Source organism: Arachis ipaensis, chromosome B06, assembly GCF_000816755.2.
Source record: "Arachis ipaensis cultivar K30076 chromosome B06, Araip1.1, whole genome shotgun sequence".
Taxonomy (NCBI): Eukaryota; Viridiplantae; Streptophyta; class Magnoliopsida; order Fabales; family Fabaceae; genus Arachis; species Arachis ipaensis.
The window spans coordinates 283,924-286,532 of NC_029790.2; the positions used below are offsets into that span (position 1 = coordinate 283,924).

Consider the following 2,609-nt stretch of genomic DNA (forward strand, 5'->3'; position numbering starts at 1 on the left):
AGGGTAATTAATAATAGGTGGAAGCATTATAATTATTAAGTTTGGGTTTGGATGATAATATAGAAGCCACGACGCGTTCGTAAGCTGCTTGAGATGGATGGGCAGCATCCCAGAAAACATAAGATGCAGGATTTGGACACGAAGGAACTAGCATATTACATGTCTCTGCCACCTCATATGTTCCAGTCCCACAACATCCATTTGCAGCGTTTACAAACCCTGAAGCAACAGGATTCTGTATGATATTAAGAAATGGAGTGAAGACATCAATGAATCGAAGGGAAGAGCCAGGGAGGGTGGACTGCAAAGACTGAAGAGATGATGCTAATTGGGCATTGAAGATGCGTGCTTCTCCATTGGCGGCCTCAGCACAAACCCTTAAGGGTCCTCCCGCTGTGGTTCTCCCAGCAGGTAAACACCCCAATGGCAATGTGCTTAGAGCCCACACTTTTCTTGCTCCAAGTTGATATAGGCCCTGCAGAAAAGCGTTGTTCCACCCAATTAATTGATTCGTGTAAAGAGGGAATGGCATGGCAATCTTCAAGGTATTAAAAGTGAAGGCAACGTCGTTGTTTCCGGCAGAGATAAGAAAGAGGGCATTTGAAATTATGGAATTGGCTCCTGCTTCTCCAACAACTGATTTCAGCCTTCCAATGTAGGCTCTGAAATTTTCTAGCTGGGCCGACATGGTCAAGACTCCTCCCTGTGCTCGGGCCGTCGCATCATCAAGCCCACTTCCCGCAGAAGCAAAGCACACGCCGGTTACAAGGTCTTCGTTGCTCAAGGATGGGTCAAGATATGCTGGTAATATGTCCTTGATTCCCAAAGCCCCAGCTTCGTACAACACAAGTTCTATTTTGTTAATTTTATTTTATGGTTGGAAAAGCTAGGAATGTTCATGGATCGCATCGTATCCGCAGATCCGCGGTAAATATCCGCATCCGATTCGAAAATTGCGGATATGACCTGATCCGCAAATTGATCGGATCGGATCGCGGATATCTGCTCTACATTCGCGTATCGGATCTGCAGATCCGCACAATAATAATTAAAAATAAATAAATATATATGTTTTGTATTATATTTACTTGTTTGTATATTTTAGTTAATAATTATTATTCATATATTGTATTATTTTATTTTTGTTATTTAGAAAGAGTTTGATTAAAAATATTTTAGGAATAAATAAGTTTAAAAGTATAAAAGAAATATTTTTATTGAATTTTTTTACATAGAAATATGATTAAAAAGAGAAGGTTTAATTATGCGGATCTATCCGATATCCGATATCCGATCCGCATATTTGCGGATCGGATCGGATCGGATCTGGCACTAAAAAGCGCAGATATCATATCCGATCCGATCCGCGGACACCCCTACACATGGAAATCTTTTTTAGTGTGAGGGTTGTTAACAAAAGAAAAATAAAGAAAGTTTACCCTTTTTTTCTCACGTCAAAAATTGATCTCAGTAATAGCTATTTCCGATCTTCTTGAATACCAATTTGTGGTTGAAAGTGGAAATTTTTTTTTTTTTTTCCCCAACTTAGATATTTATACATGTTATATTAAATTAAAAATAAAAAAATTAAATTTATTAACATAAAACTCAATCTACCAATAATTAAATAAACAAAATTAAATATATAAAATTAAATTAATATTTTAATACTTAAAGAAATAAATTAATAATTATTTATTTTTTAAATTGGTCATTAAAAAATTTTTTTAATCAAATTCATCCTTTAAAAATTTTAAATTAGTCATATTAGTCATTCCATCACTTTGTTTGTTGATAGAGCCAAAATTTACTAATGTAATACGTTAACTAACGTTCTAACACACACATAAAAATTTTAATAGACCATCAACATAATAATTTTATGAAATTAGATTAAATCAAAACTTAATTTTGAGGAGAACTTAAGACATTGAAATTTCTCAATTTTATGAAATTAATCATGTTAATACTTAATAGTCAATTAAAATTTTTAAGTATGTGTTGGAGTGTCATTCAATATATCACATTAGTAAATTTTAATACCATAAATAAATAAAATAATAAAAAACTAATATAACTAATTTAAAATTTTTAAAAGACAGATTTAATTAAAAAATATTTCAAAAATTAATTTAAAAAATGAATAATATTTCAAAGATTAATTTAATCCTTTAGAGTAAAGTATAATATTCCGGAAAACAATTGATATACGTATATATGGAGGAAAGAATCATTAGATAGTTAACATTATATTTATATATACCTATGATATCTGATAAGACTCTGCCGTTACCGAATCTTCCGGTTGGTCTTCCTCCATTAAAATCCCTACCGTACGGAGGGAAATTACTCTTAGTTACTGTTGCAAGGAGGTTGTTATTTCCGGTATCAAGGATTGAGTCTCCAAATGCAAATAATGCCGGATATTGTCCGACACCTTCTGCTCTCATTGCAACTTTGCTTCCCAATAATACCAAAACAATAAACCTCACCACTCTCTCACGCAACATCTCATACATTTTCACTCTCACCCTTCTTCTTTCTCCTTCAGCAATTAACTTAATTATATTAATTATTCCAAATATATTTACATATATATACACACGTTA

At 33.0% G+C, this 2,609-nt stretch overlaps 1 protein-coding gene across 1 annotated transcript; it reads right to left on the reverse strand.

Moving 5' to 3' along the window:
• LOC107646230 (GDSL esterase/lipase At1g73610-like) lies at nucleotides 7-2,576 on the reverse strand. The gene is made up of 2 exons (XM_016350430.2): nucleotides 2,264-2,576; nucleotides 7-834 (listed from the first exon to the last, which is right to left on the reverse strand). Exons 1-2 carry the CDS (start codon nucleotides 2,517-2,519, stop codon nucleotides 8-10), a joined length of 1,083 nt encoding a protein of 360 aa, XP_016205916.1. The 5' UTR covers nucleotides 2,520-2,576; the 3' UTR covers nucleotide 7.

Bases quoted from the DNA above. Each gene is read 5' to 3' on its own strand.
- LOC107646230 (XM_016350430.2), bottom strand. From the start codon at position 2,519: ATGTATGAGATGTTGCGTGAGAGAGTGGTGAGGTTTATTGTTTTGGTA. The intron at 835-2,263 runs GTATATATAAAT...TGTTGTACGAAG, and splicing joins AGTCTTATCAGATATCATAG to CTGGGGCTTTGGGAATCAAG.